General features: G+C 33.4%; 1 protein-coding gene across 1 annotated transcript; it reads right to left on the reverse strand.

Annotated features, from left to right (window-relative positions):
* Positions 1-3,416: 3,416 nt before the first annotated feature.
* On the reverse strand, positions 3,417-5,085 carry LOC108325612 (zeatin O-glucosyltransferase). The gene has a single exon (XM_017558706.2). The coding sequence runs from the start codon at positions 5,038-5,040 to the stop codon at positions 3,655-3,657; it is 1,386 nt and encodes a 461-aa protein (XP_017414195.2). The 5' UTR covers positions 5,041-5,085; the 3' UTR covers positions 3,417-3,654.
* Positions 5,086-14,784: the final 9,699 nt, after the last annotated feature.

Here is a 14,784-nt window from a genome sequence, read left to right on the forward strand (position 1 = left end):
AAAGAATTGAGCGCGAAGATATTATAAGAGACCCATTAGACGTTTGTTGTTAAGAGGAACAAACGTTAATTGTCTTTTTGAAATATGTTGGTGAAAGAACATACGTCTTTTAGTGTTCGAATTTAAAAAAAAAATGAGCGCGAAGATATTTTAAGAGACCCATTAGACGTCTGTTAGTAAGAGGAACAGACGTTAATTTGAGAACAAGAAGATATTTAAAGAACGCGAGAAAGAACACTTGCTTCACTATTTTTGTGTGCACTTTCTTCATTGTCGGTCGAACGTCTCTAGGGAAGCTTTCAGCCACCCTCAAAGGTAATGTTTCTTCCACTTAACACAAATGTTCATTGATTGATGACTTTATGTATGATTTCCTTTAATTTTAATCGATTAGTTTCGTGAGAGCATCGTTAAGTTCTCTTTGACGACCATCGAAGGTAATGTTTGTTCCACTTAACACAAATGTCTGTTGATTGATGACTTTATGTATGATTTCCTTTCATTTAACTAATTAGTTTCGTGCATAGACACCATTTGGAGCACCTTTGAGTTCTCTTTTCTCCCTCATAGCAACACCTATTACCGTGCACCTTCACGGTTAGTTTTATTTTTTATTTTGGTTTAATCCTTTTCGACATCCCTATTTGTGTAGGAATGTCTGAGATAGGTCCTCGTTTTCTAAAGTGTATCAAAATGGTCCTTAATTTTGAAAATTGATATCAATTGAGTCCTTTCCGTTAAGTTGGCTGGACGGCGTTAAAAAAATTAATGAGTGGGATGCTGAGATGACGACCTGACGCTCGTCCAACAGCGAACGAACGCTCGTCGACCTCTTACTGCTGGACGACCGTTCGTTCGGTGGTCGACGAGCGTTCGTTCCCTGGTGGACGAGCGTTTGTTCGCTGGTGGACGAGCGTTCGTTCGTCATCTCAACATCCCACTCATCAATTTTTTTAACGCCGTCCAGCCAACTTAACGGAAAGGACTCAATTGATATCAATTTTCAAAATTAAGGACCATTTTGATACACTTTAGAAAACGAGGACCTATCTCAGACATTCCTACACAAATAGGGATGTCGAAAAGGATTAAACCTTTTATTTTTTATATGTATTGGTTGTTGCATTTTCATTGGTTATTGCACTTTTTGTTGGTTGTTACTACTTCTAAAATTATGGAATTTTTTATGGTGTATTCTTGTGTTATATATTGATTTTTCATGGTTTTAGTGAAAAAAAATATTGACGAATTCTTTTTTAAAAAAAAGACATAAATTGACGTCGGTTATAAATGCAATATACGTTAATTGACGTCGGATATAGAGAAATATTTGGCGTCAATTTTCTTTATGTCTAACGTTAGATTGTTCTATGTCTGACGTTAATTAACATCGAATTTTTAAAATCTGACGTCGATCACGATATGACGTTGGCCTCGAATTCGACGTAATAGGCCGAACAACACCAACGTTATACGGTATTTTTGTACTAGTGTGTAATTTCTGTGTACAACTTTATTAATCTTAAAATTATATTAGGAACGAGTTATGTGAAACTGAAAAATATGAGTAATAGCTTATAACAAGACTTAATTATCACTACAAGAAAAAACGCAGTTACATAAGACCAAAATCCGTATGTAAAACCTAAAATGTGTATGTAAAATAGTGTTACATACGAATTACATACATACAAAAATCTACATATAAAATGGTCGTAGGTAAGTTACATACAAAAAAATCCGTATGTAATTACATACACTAGTGCAAAAATAGCGTATAACGTCATGCGTTCAACGTCTAACCATTCAATAGCCAACGTTAAAAATGACCGGTGACAATTTTGTAAATAAATGTAATTATTAAAGGTCGTTTAGAACTATAATTCAACGTAAAAGGATATAAAACATCGAATGTCTCAGCGTTAGACGTCAAAAGGTTAGTGAATTCAATAAAAATTTGAGCGGAAGATTGAAAATTCATTCACTTTATCTTAGCGCGCGAGATCCTCTTCCCCGCTCAAACTTTTCTCGAACAAAGTTTGACGATCATCACTTGTAATATTTCTTTCATTTGATACAAATACATGTTAATTAACTACTTTAGGTATGATTTTCGTTTGTTTTCACCGATTATTTTCGTGTTCTTGTCCTTCATATGAGCATTTGTCTTTCTCTCTCACTGGTGGCAACACTTTATACCGATGAACCCACCTTTTGAAGGTTAGTTTTCGTTTTCGTTTTGAAGAACTTATTTGTTGAACTTGTTTTTTTTGTTGAACATGTTTGTTGTTGTTGTTGTTTGGTTGAACTTGTTTGTTGTTGTTTAATTAAACTTGTTTGTTGTTTGATTGAACTTGTTTGTTGTTTCTTATTATTATTTGTTGTTGATCCTATATTACCGTTTATAATTCTGCTTTTCAGGTCTCGTAGAGTTATAAAAAAGGATTACAATTATTTTAAAAAAATTGATTAACTTGACAAAATTCGAGGTTAAAGTAACATCGTATATTGAGAAAATTCGACGACGTCGAAATTTTTTAATTCGATGTCAATTTAACGTCTCCCAATATGACGTTGTTTTCGAATTCGACCTGGAAGACCAAAAATATTCGATGTTATAAGCTATTTTTTACTAGTGATACAAAAAAATTCATACGTAATTACATATGAAAAATTTGTATGTAATTACATAAGAAAAAAATTCATATGTAGTTATATATGCAAAATCTGTATGTAATTTTTTATTTTAAAAAAAATAATTATTGATATAATATAAAAAAATATTTAATTGAGATTTTAATAAAAAAATTATATCTGTTAAGTATTATTAAATATTTTTGTTGATTAAAAAATATTTACTAATTATGATATGTCATATTATTACATAGAGTTGTGTCATATACTATTTTATTATTTTTTATAATTTATGAAGTTTTTAATTTTAATATTTTGTAATTTTATATTTTGATATTTTGAAATTAGTCACAATTTTAATATAAAATTTACAAGTGTAAAAATATATAACAACTATAAAAAATAATTACCAACATGTGGTTAGGATGATGTTATAATCGCACGATGGCTCATGTGCTCCTTGGAGAGGATAAGGATCAATGTCGTGGGAGGAGTCGCAGGAGACACGAGGCAGTGAATAGGAACTTCATGTTGTCGTCGGAGAAGAGAAAGCTTCTGAGCAAGCACGACAAAAAGGAGCTGTGGCGACGACCCTTCAAAGCCCAGCGGCAAGGAGCAACTCTTCAAAGCCCACCGAAGGCTTGACCCTCCAAAGCCCAAGCGAGAAAAACAAGGAACAGACTTAACGACCACTGAAGAGACGCAACAAAACAACATGGTTGGGAGTCAAATGGAAAACGCAATGATGGAGGAAACCATCATATTATTTTATGGATCATGATATTATTTTATTGTTGATATTATATTTTTATATTCTTTTGACATGAAAGTTTAAGTGTTGTAAAATGTCAGCTTAGCATCAAATTCATCCCATAAGTTGCCAGACAATGTCTCAACAAACAGAAAAGCTGTGTATTTTCTTTTTTACCAACCTGTTTCTTTAACTTCGTGTACCCTATTGAATCCCCTCTGCCCTATTCAACTGGGAACTACAGCACACTACTATCAGCGCATCAGATACTATTTAGTGATATGGGCAACGAAAGATTTCATTTCCATGCGAGAATCTCCACCTTCATCCTTTGATATTTGGAAGGCCTTTTTCAGATTTACTGCTCTCTCTCTCATCTCATCACCTTCCTTTGTTTGCATCAACCTTCTCACACCATTCTCAACAACTGAAGCACTCACCAACGACTTCCTCTGCGACCAATCCTTCACAACCAATCCAACCTTCAGAACCTCTGTCACCAAAACTGCGTTTCTCGGCTGGTCTGAGTGCATGGGCCATGTTGCCATTGGCACCCCCAGGGATATGCTCTCTAAGCACGAGTTCCATCCACAATGACTCATAAACCCCCCTGTTGAAGGGTGGCTCAGAATTTCCAATTGGGGTGCCCAATCCCTCACAACCACCCCCATGCCTTTCACTCTCTCCTCGAACCCATTTGGAAGATCAAGTTTTTTTGCTTCATTTTCATCAAAGATGTTCCCTTTATCAGCATGTCTCAGCACCCAGATGAACTTCTGTTTGCTTTGTTCTAACCCAGTTGCAACCTGTTGGATCTGTTCCACTTTCAAAGTTGTTGTTGTCCCAAAAGACACGTATATCACTGAATCTGGCTCTTGTTTATCAAGCCACTCCAAGCATGGATGCCTTACTTTTGAATCTTTCTTCTCAACGGCCAAAGGGTTCAAAGGCCCCAGAGCCCAGACCTTCTTGCCGCCTTCGATATTCTCCAGCAACTTAATATAAGGACCTTCAATGGCCCTGCTTGTGTTGTAGATGTTTCCATCACCGATTTTGAGGAATTCAAATTGTTTAGTCATGAGATCAATGAACTCGGCGGGAAAACATCCTTCAAGAGAAGGAAATTCCGGGACACGGACTCCATTAAGCGAAGGCTTCCCCATTTCCTCCCAAAAATAAAGGAAGTTGTAAAAAGCAGATATGCTGTGAAAAGTGTAATTCTCAGCATTTGGAATGGTTGTGGAATCTTGTACCACTGATCCCATGAGGGAGTCATAGATGACTATGACCCTTTTGGCTTGAGATGAGAGGGATTGAAAAAGTTTTCCCACAGGCTGTCGAAGATGCATGGAGGCCTCGAATGAAGGAATTAGATGAGACGGGAAATCAGTTTCTGAACTGTTTGAGTTGGGAGAAGAGGAAAGAAAGGTTGGAACATCAAAGGCATGGAAATGAATGTTAGAAATGGATTTGTGGTGACGAAGAGTGGCTTGGCGAATGTGAGTGACAGTGGAAACATAATGAACTGGTATGTTGTGTGATGAGATAAGGTTTGAGAGATGCAGAAGCTGATTGAGATGGCCTTGTGCAGGGAAAGGTATCAGAACCACTACCACTTGGTTTTTCTGAGCAAGATTTTCTCCATTAGAAGCCATGACCAGAAACTTAGAGAACCTATTACTCAACTTTAACAACGGATTTCAAAGTATTTGTGCCTTGTGTTGTTACTAGGGTTGCATGTCCACACATTTATAAAACCCAGTATCAAAAACCAAACACATTGTTTTCAATATAAATAAATTATAATTATAATTATATATATAATATCTAATATTAATATTGTTAGTAGGAAAGACAAAAATAAAAATTGATATTTACATGTATTTATAGAAATAACAAATATTTTAATATTTGTTTATAAACGAGTGATAGATATTATACCACTTATAACTATGTAAATATTTATTATGAATAATTAAAATTAAAATTTAATTTATGTTTTTTTAAATTTTAATTTAATTAAAATTAAAATTAATTTATATTTATATTTATATTTATTTTATATTTTCTTGTATAATTTTATTTAGATTTTAATTTAAAAATTTAAAAATATTTATAAATATTCACATATTTTAAAATACATGTAGATAACATTTAAACAAATATTCGATAAATAACAAAACAAAATAAATAATAAATAATTTTTTTTATTATAGATCTATTATTGAATAAGTAATTTGTATATAGTCGATATATTGCGATTTCTAACTATAAGAAGTGTTCAATATTTAAAATGCTAATTTATAATTTAAAGAAGACGATGAAATGATAGTAACAAAAGTGAATTTAAAGATCGACACAAGAAACAAAATATACTAACTACGTGTTGATAAGTTAGAAATGTAATTACTTAGTTCTTCAGCAATAATATTTTGGGTTAAATAAATATATTTAAATATATTTAAATATATAATTATATTTTAGGCTTATAACAGATAAATTAAATTGTGACAAATTATTTATAAAGATTAATTAATAATTTAATTTTTATATTTAGATTTTTTTTCCATTCATTTCTTAAATACAATTAATTTAGTATGAGTGTTAAAATTTAAAAGGTATAACGTGTCTAATTTGACAAGTCTCAAAATAAGAGATAATTTATATTTATATTTTTTAAAAATTATTTAACATAAAAAAAATAAATTAACTCTATTTAAATAAATAAAAACGAATTTACTCATTAAACTTATTTATAATTAATAATTTTTGTCTAGAAAAAATATTAAAATTTTATTAATAAATTTAAAAATAATGATAACAATAAGATAATTATAAATATAAAATAACATAAATAATAATAATAATAAAATTATAATTCTTAATAATAATAATAAAACTATAATTTATTATTTAATTAAAATTAATTGATAATATTATTTTTATAATTTTTATAAAAATTTATTATATCTATCAAATAACTCTCACCAAAATTTTACTCACCTTTTATAATTTTTTTATTTTCTTTCCTCCTTTTCTTCTCTTAATTTAAACAAGTTTAATTTTTATCCCTTTTATTTTTCTTTTAATTTCATCTTCTCATATTCATCATCTATGAGTCAATTCAAAACAAACTAAACCTATCCTCTCAAAATTCATCTACCAGTCTATTCAAACCAACAAAACCATAACAAAAAAGTAAAATTGAGTGACGAATTCAAAGTGCGTTATTGAAGGGTACGCACAGGCAAATTTTAGTCGGCAGCTGAGAATCTGAAAAAATGGTGTCTGTGCGAGCAAAAGGAAGATGAAGGAGATTAGCCAAAACTTTATACCATCAGAATCATTGGGTTCTATATTATAAAATTCATTTTATTCATTTTATAATTTTAAAGTTTTACATAAATCAAAACTTAAATAAAACTCTCCTCTTACTAATGATGCATTAATTGAAAAAAAGAAAGATGAATATGTTATGCAGTAGTTGTATAAACATGTTTTAACAAAACTCCTCCACTCAGTTAAAAACTAGGCTGAATTAGTTCAAGTAGTTTCAAAATTCGGTTAATCTGAGGATAAGTGGTTGGAAAATTTTACTATTTTGAAATGTAATTTTGAAAAGAAGATGTTAGTTTTGAACTCAATTTCTCTATTTAATTTAAACTTTAAGAAAGCTTATTTGTAAATTTGGTTTTGGTTTTAAACATTTTTTTTAATTATTATTATATTAGTGTCTTGATTAGTTTAATTGTATCTTTTGAAAAAACCTATTAAACATAAAATTAAATATTAATGGACTTTTGGGAAAAGAATTATAGTTTAATTAGTAATTTAAAAAAAAATCTAGGAACGACAATGAAACGAGTTGGGTGTGGATAATATGTAAAACCCCACAAAATGGTATTTTTAAAAGTGATGGTAGTCTAAAAAATAATGAGACTCGATTATTTTTATTAAACGATTTTATTATAAATAGTTTTGTTGTTATAAACGAGTTTCATTATTTTAAAACGTATCATCTCTCTAGAAACCACTTTTCTAGGGTTTTCTACCCTCTCTCTAAGTGTTCTAACTCCTGAGTCATCTATTTGACAATTAGGAGGTGTCTAGACTATTAGGGCGTCATGATCTACAAATCCAACCGATCAATTTATGTTTTAGAGCAAGTAAGTTTCTACTCATTTTTCTGTCCTCTTTACTTCGGTCAATGATCATGCACAAAACTGTTATGCATTTATCATTTTATTCTCTTTTCTTGCTCTTGGTGAATTTAGAGTTCTAGGAACTCTGTCCATTTCAATTTCAGTGCCTCGTAGGTCCGTTTTAGGAATTTCTTCCGTTTCAAACTACTCGCGGGACATTTTTGTGGGTTGAGGTTGTTTCTTGTAAGGTAAGGAAAGCTAGAACTTGTCTTATAAATTTGATGTCTCTATGAGTTATAGATTATTTTGAGAAAATTGGTATGATTGGGTGTATAAAATGTATGTTTGATTGGTGATTTTGAATATAAGTGGTATAGTGTGATTGTGATGATTAATATTGTTATAATTGAGTATGATGATGATGTTGAAATGTTTGAAATTGAATTCAAGTGGTTGTGTGAAATATTGGTCAAGTTACTTGAGTTTCAAGCTTTAAAGAGAGGTTTTGGTGAGTGAAATTGAGAATTTGGTATTGGAGTGAGATGGCAATTGGTCTATCACTGTTATGTGGTTAATTGGGAATTGTTAGAAGAGTTAAATGGTTGAAAACTGATATGGAGCAAAGATTAGGGTTCATTGTTGAAGTTTTTAAGTGTTTTAGTGGAAAAATTGGGGGTTTTGAGTAGTGAGAATTGGAAGAGGTGTTGACTGCTTTGGACAGTTGGGAGTGTGTTATAAGATCCATTAGGACTTTTCTAGGCTATTTAATGAGAAAAATATGGTATAGGACAATTGATGTCATCTTAGAATGAGTTCTTAGAGGTTTTTAGTCTAATTTGAGGCTTTGAATGGTGAGATCTTGAAACAGAGAGACTGTGAGAAATCTCGGGTGTTGGGGTGTACTAGCAAGTGTGTTTGAACCTGGTTATGCAGTTGGGAAACTGATATAGGGGTTAGAAAGTGTACATTTGAGTTTAGGTAGCTTATAGGAGTAAATTTGGGTTTTCATAGGTCAATTTGGGGTTTGGAGTGGTCAAGTCAAGTTAGGGGTATGTTTTCAAATGTTTCTCAATTCCTAAGTGTGTTTAGGAATCATTTAAACTTGTCTAGAGGGTCACCAAAGTCCAAATAGGTGAAATTTAGTACCTGGTGCAATGCTGGGCGCCCTTCAAGGGGCCCCTGAGCGTTTTTGCGAGAAGAATTCGCTTGGGCGCCCCCTTAGCGCCCTTGCTCCAGGGGTCTGGTGCACGGGTGCCCATTTTTGGGGCGTTGGGTGCAACTTAGCAGATTTTGGGTTTTTTTTCAGTTTTCGATATCTCAAATTTGGGGTTCCGGAAGTCCCTTTTGGACGTTTTTTTTTATTTGGGGGTTTTGGATCCTTCTGGAGCTGTTAGTGAGGGTTTAAGAGCTGTTTTCCTTGCCTAAATGTGGGTAATAAGATGCCTTAAAGAAAATTATGTTATTATGTGACTTTTAATGACTTCTAAGCGTGTTTCTGGTTGTTTAATGTATAAGGAGAGGTTTCATGTGATAATATGCAATGTTTGTGTGAAGTATATGTATATGAATATGATTATGTGTGAGATGTGATGATGATGTTCAAGTAATATGTGAGGTATGGATTTTGAGTATCATGTGAAAAGAGTTCCAAAGAAGAATTTCTTATTGGGGGATTTCATTTGGAACTAGTATAAATTGTAAGAAGCCGATATGGAGGTTATTCTGACACTCTAATGATCATCCATGCTCAATTAGAGAGTGATGAGTCATGTCGTGAGAGGATTAGGAGGTTCTAGCTTGAGGGCCTTTCTTCATGGTGGCAAAGGGCGTATTTCAAGGACTAATCTTGTGTGACAGCTTTGAGTGAGTCAGTTGTTCCACCACACAAGTGCAGAACCTTTCCATGGCTCGACATTTATACTAGATTGTAAAGGCTTTGGCTAAGCCTAAGTAAGTGGTGTAAATATGGAGAATATTCAAATATTTGTGTGATTGGAATTGTATGTTAAATTATATATTACTATGTATAATTTTTTTATCATTAGCTTACCCTTATTGTTGTCTTTGTTTGTTTGTGTATGTTTATCTTTTGCAATGATCACCTTAGAGTCCAGGAAGCTAATGAGCTTCCGAGAGGAGGTCTTGAGGGGTATCTGAATTAACTGGCTTATCAACTCCAGCTCGTCCGGTGACATCGAAGATTTGGGCCATGAAACCACCTTCTTAGGACGATCGGTCCAATTGAAGGGAAACTTAGGTTGGTCGTCCAGAAAGTAGAAATAAGAATAACCGGCCTCTAGAGGAACAACCTTGAGGAAATTTCCCTTAAAATCCTTATACGATGTGTTGAATAGTGTGAAAAGTTGTCTCTCTTTAATTGAGATGAGGGAAACCCAAGGTTGGTTAGGGTGCGACGTGACTCGGAAAAAGTAGAGAAAAGAAGCTGGGGTGGGATAAAGGGCGAGAATGGCACAGACGATCGAGAAGGCTTGTATAAAAGCCCAACCGTTCGGATAAAGTTGGGTAGGCGCCACGTTGAGTTCCTTGATAACGCCCATTTGAAAGTTTGAAAAGGGCAAGAGGACTTTCAGGTTGCAAAAGAAGGTTGAATATGCATAGAAAAAGTCTGAGGCTTACCCTTCCCGACTGTGGCACGCCCGCTTGTTCAATCGGCAGAGCGCCAGTCTAAAGAAATCTGCATCGTCGACCGCCTTCACGAAGCTAAGCCTACTGACTAGCTCCTTTAGTGCATGTCTGGTAATGGCGGAGGTGGCATAAAGTGTCACCCCGTGGGGAGCCCAATCGTAGCCAACGACGTCATGCAGGGCTTCGCTCCTTTCGTCCCACGCGCCGGTATAATCCACGTGTATTCCCACCTCCTCGTTTTCACTGTCTTCAAGTAGGCGGGAATAATTCTTAGAGGCTGGGGATTTGGCCTGGTGGCCGACGGGAGGATTTCTCTCATTGTCGGTATCGGAGTTGACAGAAGAAGAAGAAGAAGAAGTGCCATCAACATACTCCTCACCTTCTCTCCCGGAAGACTCAGAAGCAACTGAAGAAGACATAATTTACCGTGAAGACTGAGTTTGAAGCTTTTGAAAGGGAAAAGGTTAGGGAAATCGTTCGATAGTCAAAGAGGTCGAGCGTAAAAGTGAAAATATGGGATGAACCTACCACTATTTATAGATGGTGAAGGCGGTTCATCAAACTCATCTGGAGCGTTCAAAGGGAAAAGATCTGACGATTCAAACGTCGTGACGTTACATCTTACACTTTTCCCGCTCTTTTTACAGTCGCGACTCTTCGACTCCCAGTATTCCCGCCATTTTGCAGACCCTAAAGGGACGTGACGCTCGGTGAGCTGTCATAGCTTGGGAATGTAAAGAATCCTAAACCCTACGCAATGTCTGAGATTTTTCTAGGGCTTGGGGGCCCTATGTTACTATGGGCTTATAGCCGACCGATCGGATACAGTGACAAACTGGATGGACAAGACCGAGCGGTTAATGAATAAGAAAGCGTCTCACGACCGCTCGGTCCCTACAGCAGTTGAGCAGAATTAATGCACAGTTAATATTACAATGGGTATTAATGACCATTAAGAGGTATTAATGACCATTAAGAGGTAAATTAATTGGTCAGATTCTTCTAAACTCTATAAATAAGGGTAAACTCATTTTTACTCACTATTGAATTACTAAAGACCTATAAAGAAGATTCTGACTTGAGCGTCGAAGTGTATTCTGCAGGTCACCCCCCACACACCGATCAATCACTCGGAGCAAGGAGCAGGACAAACGTTCGACACACAGGAACTTACAGCGGCGATTATCCTCGTCCCATTTCAGCATCAACAGTATTATTAGAGTATTTACATTTTTTTTCTTGGGAAGGATTTGCAATTTTGTCAAAAAAAAAATTGTATTAGAAGAGTTTACAGGTTTGTCCACAAAAGTTGCATAAGAAAATTTTATAGTTTTATCAAAAATAATTATAGGAAGGTTAAGTTTTTGTTAAAAAAATATATCTTAAGTAATACAGATTTTTACGAGTATTTGTAGAGTGAGTCTTGAAATGTGTTGAATTTTTATATGTTTTTATTTATATTTTTATTTTTATTTGTGAGTATACTTCCGTTTAAATATTTTTCTATATTTTCAACCATTTTTGCATAAGTGCAAACATTTGAATTTTTAATAATTTTTGTTTTTAAATATGAGCTTTTTTTTTAAATCTTTTGTATCTTAGTAGATTCCTATGACCACTGTATATTGAACAAAGCTAATACAAAGTAAGACGAAACAATATAGTAAAAGACAAAGAACTTAGTTTATAAAAGGCACAACTTGATCTTGTCACACTAAATAATTAAATGATCTCACTAAACTAAGCAAGCTTGGAGTCCAACGCCTGATAATCTTCAATCAAAGTAAGAAGATTTTGAGTCACTTTCAACAAACGTGGGTGAATTTGGTATCCAACTTTATATATTTGAATAAATGTTAAATATAGCCGTGAAATGAATAGTTAGATAATTTATTATAGATACTAATAAATCAAATAATTCACTCAAAAATAATTATAATAAAAAAAATAGGCAATTTTAGGCAAAATAATTCAATTTAAACTTATAAATTCATTAATTGATTAATTAATTATACTAATATGCCTATAAATAAGATTGATGCGAAATATCAGCCTTAATGTTAGGCCAAAAAGATATTTACAATTCTTATTTTAGGTCATAGTATGTTTAGTGAAACGACGTATATATATTATTTACATCTTACCCAACTACAATAAAAAAATAGTTAATTAATTGAATAAATATACTTAAATAGATATAAAAAATAAAATAATATACTTACATATTATTTATATAAAACTATATGCTTCCCAAATTATTTAATCAGTTCAACTTAGTATATATAGGTTTAAGTTTAAACTATATATATGACTATAAAATAAATAATTAAATATACTATTATATATAATGATAAAATAGTATGTTAGAGTAGATAGGTGTTTTAAAATAATGAGACTGATTATTTTATATTAAAATGAGTCGATAGTATAAATAAAATTTTCTACACTCGTCTCATTACTTAAAACATAGTTCAACTCTCTAAAACTCGTTTTCTGAACTCTCTCTACCTTGTCTCTAAGTTTTCTTAATCCTCGGTCATCTATTTGACAATCAGGAAGTTCCTAAGAGATCATTACGGAGTTGTCTTCAATATCTACCAATCAATTTTTTCAATAGAGTAAGTAAGTTTCTATTCCTTTTTCTCCTTCTATTCTCGGTCTTTGATCATGCGCCTAAATCTGTTTTTGCGATTTGTAAGTTTCTCTAAGATTTTTCCTTGTGGTGGAAGTAACATTAGGGGGTTAGAGAGTCGTAGTAATTCTAACAAAGGTAAGGGAAGTTAATTTGTCTTTTGTATATGTAATAGGAGGTTTGAAATGTTTTTTTGATGGGTTATATGGTTATATGATAGTATAAATGTTCTAAATTAAGTAAATATTGATTAGTGTGCGTTATGATGAAAGGTTTAGATTTTTGAATGTATGAATTGTTGTGTGATTTATTGTATGATGAAATGAATATGTTGTTGATACAAAAACCGTATGAATAATGATGGTTGTGAAAATATGAGATTGAAGTACTAATTTGGTTTTAAAGTGATGAGTGTTGGTATGTCCATTCTTGAAATAAAGAGTACAATGTGGAACTTGCAGTTTGTAAGTGTTATAGGATAATTATGACTGGTTAATATACTTAAATGAGGAAATTTATGATGTTAAGTTGAGAGGAAGAATTTGAGTGTAGTTACTACTTATTTGGAATGAAAATTTGGGGTTTTGGTAAGTGGATTTGTGAGTAAGTAGTGGGTTGGGAAAAAGGGAAGTTTAGGGGTTGTTTTAAAGTCCATTTGGACTTCTGAGAGGGATCAAACTAGTAAAATTTGGTTTATTATACAGAAAAGTGTTGGTGAGGCTTGGTTGAAGTGAATTTAAGTCCATTAAGAGGGTGTTGGGTAATGAATTTAAAAGGGGGCAGTTTTGTGGAGTGGGAGTTGGTTTAGAGTTCATTATTGAGTCAATATAAAATTGGTTGTGCAGCAAAATCAATAACATGGGTAGTATAAGAGGAAGATTTGAGTTTGGGTAATTTATAAGATTGAATTTGGGTTTTCATAGGTCAATTTGGGTTTGGAGTGGTCAATTCAAGTAAGAGATATGTTTTTAGATGTTTCTCAACGCCTAAGAGTGTTTAGGAATCATTTAAACTTGTATAAAGGGTCACCAAAGTCAAAATAGGTGAATTTTAAAACCTGGTGCAACGTTGGGTGCCCTCCAAGGGGCCCCTAAGCGTCATTTTTGCTACAAGAACTTGCCTGAGCACCCTTGTTCGAGGAGTCTGGCGCCCGGCGCCCCTTTTTGGGGCGTTGAGCACAACTCAGCAGATTTTGGTTTTTTTATTCAGTTTTCGGGATCTCAAATTTGAGGTTTTGGTTATCAGTTTTTGACGTTCTTTAGGTCATTTTGGGGGGTTTTGGACTCTTTCAAAGGTGTTGGTGAGGGTTTAAGAGTAGTTTTCCTTACCTAAATATGAGTATCAATATGCCATGAAGAAATTGTGTTATTATGTGATTTCTGATGACTTGTATGAGTGTTTCTATTCCTTTAATGTATAGTAAGTGGTCTCATGTATTGGTGTACTATGTGAATGTGAATTGATATCAATGGTTTCAAAGGTATGGAATGAGGTTATGGGGCTATCCTGACACCCTAATGATCATTCATGCTCAATTAGAGAGTGATGAGTCATGTCGTGAGAGGAGCAGGAGGTCCTAGCTTGTGGGCCTTTCTTCATGGTGGCAAAGGACGTTTTAAGAACTAACCTTGTGTGACAACTTTGAGTGAGTTAGTTGTTTCACCACACAGGTGCAGAACTTTCCATGGCTCGATAGTTATACTATATAATAAAGGATTAGCCAAGTCCGAGTCAGTGGTGTGAATGGGAAAGATGTTTTTGATATGTGTGAATGGGGGAAAATGTTCTACTAATTGTGTGATTGAAATTGTATGTTGAATTTTATTTTTGCCATGTTAAATTGTTTTATCATTAGCTTACGCTTGTTTTTGTTTTTGTTTGTTTGTGTGTTTTCTGTTTTGCGATTATCATCTTAATGGGTGTGAGATTAAGAATGACTTCTTTCCAATTGCCTCAACATAGGAGTTGGTGGTGAAGCA

The sequence above is a fragment of the Vigna angularis genome, chromosome 3, assembly GCF_016808095.1.
Source record: "Vigna angularis cultivar LongXiaoDou No.4 chromosome 3, ASM1680809v1, whole genome shotgun sequence".
Lineage (NCBI taxonomy): Eukaryota > Viridiplantae > Streptophyta > Magnoliopsida > Fabales > Fabaceae > Vigna > Vigna angularis.